The sequence below is a fragment of the Octopus bimaculoides genome, chromosome 23 (assembly GCF_001194135.2).
Source record: "Octopus bimaculoides isolate UCB-OBI-ISO-001 chromosome 23, ASM119413v2, whole genome shotgun sequence".
Lineage (NCBI taxonomy): Eukaryota > Metazoa > Mollusca > Cephalopoda > Octopoda > Octopodidae > Octopus > Octopus bimaculoides.
In genome coordinates this window covers 35,370,592-35,374,461 of record NC_069003.1, presented here as the reverse complement: position 1 = coordinate 35,374,461, position 3,870 = coordinate 35,370,592, and the positions used below count along the sequence as shown (strand labels likewise).

The 3,870-nt window shown below is 37.5% G+C and overlaps 1 protein-coding gene across 2 annotated transcripts in view; it reads left to right on the top strand.

Annotated features, from left to right (window-relative positions):
- Positions 1–3,870, top strand: part of LOC106878304 (protein Wnt-10b) — a 68,083-nt gene that overhangs the window by 52,981 nt on the left and 11,232 nt on the right. For both annotated transcript variants that reach the window (XM_052975979.1, XM_014927489.2), the window contains exon 2: positions 1,369–1,634. In XM_052975979.1, coding sequence (XP_052831939.1) covers positions 1,442–1,634 — 193 coding nt within the window. In that variant the 5' untranslated portion in view covers positions 1,369–1,441. The remainder of the gene's footprint in view (positions 1–1,368; positions 1,635–3,870) is intronic.

Below are 3,870 nucleotides of genomic sequence, written 5' to 3'. Positions count from 1 at the left end.
CTCTCTCTCTCTCTCTCTCTCTCTCTCTCTCTCTCTCTCCACACACACACACACATGCATATATATATCTATATGTGTGTGCTCACTTTTCAATGCTTTGTATGTCATAAAGTCTGCAAATCTAACGGAGGCCTCAAAAGACATTTTAAGATCCACAAAGATCAGAACTTAACTGCAGCTCTCAATGGTCCAAATCAGATGACGTTAATGAATTGTGGATATAAGTAACGTAGTTAATACTTATGTGTAACCTTCATGTCATACACTGAAAGATTGTAAGTGACAAGTCATCAAATGACCAATCATAAGGTGACAAATTAATGAATTGATAATTCACACAACTGACAGATCATAGACAGATAACTTGTGACCCAAACAGATCATAGACAGTCAAATCTTAATCTCGCAAATCATAAACAAATATATCATGGACGATTATATCGGAACACACATAGATAAATCATAAATCGACAAGTATATCATAATCACATAGAGGCAAATCATAAATTGACAAATACGTGGCGAAACGAACTCCTTTTTTTTCTCTTTCTATAAGCCCGGAACCTGGTACCACGCTTTCGTTCATTGTTTTAACTACCTAGGCCGTCATGAGCAGATACAGACGCAATATCGGCCCTCCCCCATCTCCTGAAATTGTGGAACGTCGAAGATGTGATAGCTACAAAGAAAGAAGACTGTACCAGCACACACACACACACACACACACACACATATATATATATACGTTTATTCCTTTTTAAAAAGTTTTCTTTTATTTTCTGTTTTCTCATTTTATACTGGTTTTTCATTTTATTTTCATATTTCCCACACGGCAATATACTGACAACTGTTTGTTGATGACGGAATATCAACATTTACATTTGGTCTTATATCAACTGACATTCTATACCAACTTCCGCGTGATTCAAAAATTACCCACACTGGAACTCTTGGTCACGATGATCTACATGGAACTGTTATAAATTCTTGGAATGAAACGATTTCTTCTTCTGAAATGCTATCCACCACAACATCAAAATATTCTGCGTTTTACATTCATAAATAATGCCAACACTGAATGTACCAAATTCTTCGCATTATTCTTATAAACATTTTCATGCCTATAACATTTTATACCACAAACATTTATACATAAACATATTTATAAAATTGAAAATGCGTAACTGCAATCGCACATTTTACTTACGAATATTTCACGCATGCTCAAACTTGCACATATATATTTACGCATAAACACATCCCCTATACATGAATATCTGTATGTGTTTACACACGGATGTAAACGGTTATATAAACGCATGTCTATCTTTATGTCTTTGCACTGGGGATATGGTCGGGGTGAAACAGGCATTTAAGTAACGATATTCTCCGCCTTCACTTGGCCACAGATCCACCAAATCTCGATACGAACACTGTCTGTATGAACTACCCGTATCTATCAACAGCCCAACTAGAACTCTGTAAGTTATACCCCGATGTCACAGCTTCGGCCATACAAGGCATCCAAGTCGCCGTGCATGAATGCCAATATCAGTTGAAAACATATCGATGGAATTGTTCCACTTTGGAGACTAAAAATAAAAATCCAGAATTTAGTCCTGTCTTTAAACGAGGTAAGTGCCACACATAATTGCTTGTTTACTTCTTCTGATAATCTCCAATAACACTATTATTTAACATAAACAGGTTCCTCCTGTGTAATTCCCCAAAAGGGATTACGGAAGAAAAAACTGCCACTTAGGCAGAAAGATTTCAATGGAATCATCTCCTCGTCTTTAAATTTGGAATATTTCGGCCGAGTGCTATATAAACTGATCAACCAAAAACACCAGCCTGGAAGTAACGAATACAGTCTCCTATTTATGGATTATGAGTGGTGTTGATCTCGGTACAAATCATCGTAGAAAACTTTGGAGCAAAGATTTCGATTGACATAAAATCATGTTTTATCTGACAATTGAGGGAGACCGTTTCATATAGCATTTTATGGTGGGGGGGGGGGGGGTTCTATACGTTTCGATGTTGTGAGTTATGATATTGATATAGCGATATAAGGGTTAATGATGGTAGGGGTGAGAGTATATGAATTGCGACTGCAGGTTAAAAGGAAGAAGTGTCTGCTGGGTAGAAGACTCTGGAATGTGGATTACGGTACCGTTTAGTAGGAGTTTTAGAGAGAGAAACCTACGATATGTTTCATTCGCTGATATCATTAACGTGTGAGAAGTCGAAACTGCTAAAACGACTGATTTGAATTAAAACAACGTGCAGCAAGAAAAAAAATTTAGAAAATTTCAAACTATCTTCTACCAGGCAACAAGAGAGGCTCTGAACAGTCGTAGGACCTGCCTTTGAAAAGCAGGCAATCTCCTTCAAATTACACCCTACCATCTGAAATAAAGGAAACATCGCCCTCTGGAATTGTCTGTGATAAAATCAAGAAAATATGCCATTAACAGATTGAGTCATTTGTTGAGAGTTTCTCAACCGGGGTCCCTTAGGGTTCCATAAAATATTTTGTCGTTAAAATGAATGTGCAATAAATTGCTTATACTGTTACAATACACAAGATATATTAACGATGTTTTAATACAAATCCTAATAATATTTAGATATAAAACTATAACAGGATTCTTTTCAACATCAAATGGCTCGAGTAGCACAGTAATCAAAGGGGTTCATAGATAAAGCAAAATGGTTGAGAAACACTGGGTTAAACTAGCAGCCGCAATTAACATTGAAGGGCTTTTGTTAATGTTTACATGCAAAAGCATAGATTAATTGCTTCCTCAACAAACTATAGCGAGACAGCTTGATGCAAGAAGGATTTCAGTGAAGCAAAGGCATCTACAGCCAGAGTAAATGTGTTTTATAAATGCATTGATCCTTGTTTAAGAACAATTACGAGTCAAAATTAAACTGTAATTTATTATCCACCAGATAAAGACAACGGAAATATAGCTTTGATGGCATAATTTAATTATTTGATTAGAAAAATAGGTATTTCATTTGTTTCAAGAATATTTTAATTTGTTTCGAGATTATTTTAATTTGCTTTGTGATTATGTTAATCTATTTCATGTTTATTATAATTTGCTTTGAGACGCTTTTAGCTTGTACTTGAAAAGGTGAGCACTACCGTTTGCGATTTACCGAGGACAGAAGCACATATCTACACTTGTCGTAGCTCTGAGTGCGCGTGTGTTTGTGTGTGTGTGTGTGTGTGTGTGTGTGTGTGTGCGTGTTTGTTTGTGTGTGTGCGTGTTTGTGTGTGTATTTGTGCGTGTGCATGTATGTATGTGTGTTTTTATGCATTTGTTTGTGTTTGTGTTTGTGTGTGTGTGTGTGTGTATACGTGTGTGCGTGTGTGTGTGTACGTGTGCGTGTGTGTCTGTGCGTGCGTTGATTTATACACAATATGTACATAAAGTACGCACACACACACACACATTAACGCCACCACGTATACTCACTGACTCACAGACCCAGTCCCACAATTTCCTGTCCGTCCCCACACAGCGAACGTGTTGGGGGTGTGGGGGCTGCCCCACCCTTCCCGCCGCACGCCCAACCCCAACACCTCTACAACCAATGCCCCACTTTTATAAACAATTAATTTGATAAATCAGTTATATTGTCAAGTCATACTTCCGCCTATAAAATATACCATTTTTCTTCTTGCTGTTGTTGACGCTGTTGTTCTTTTTTCTCTCTCATCTTTCTTCTTATCTCAACCCTAATATACAAACACCGGTACGTACACACGCTCACACACGCTCACAGACACACACATGCACACACACACACACACACACACACACACACACACACACACACACACACACACAC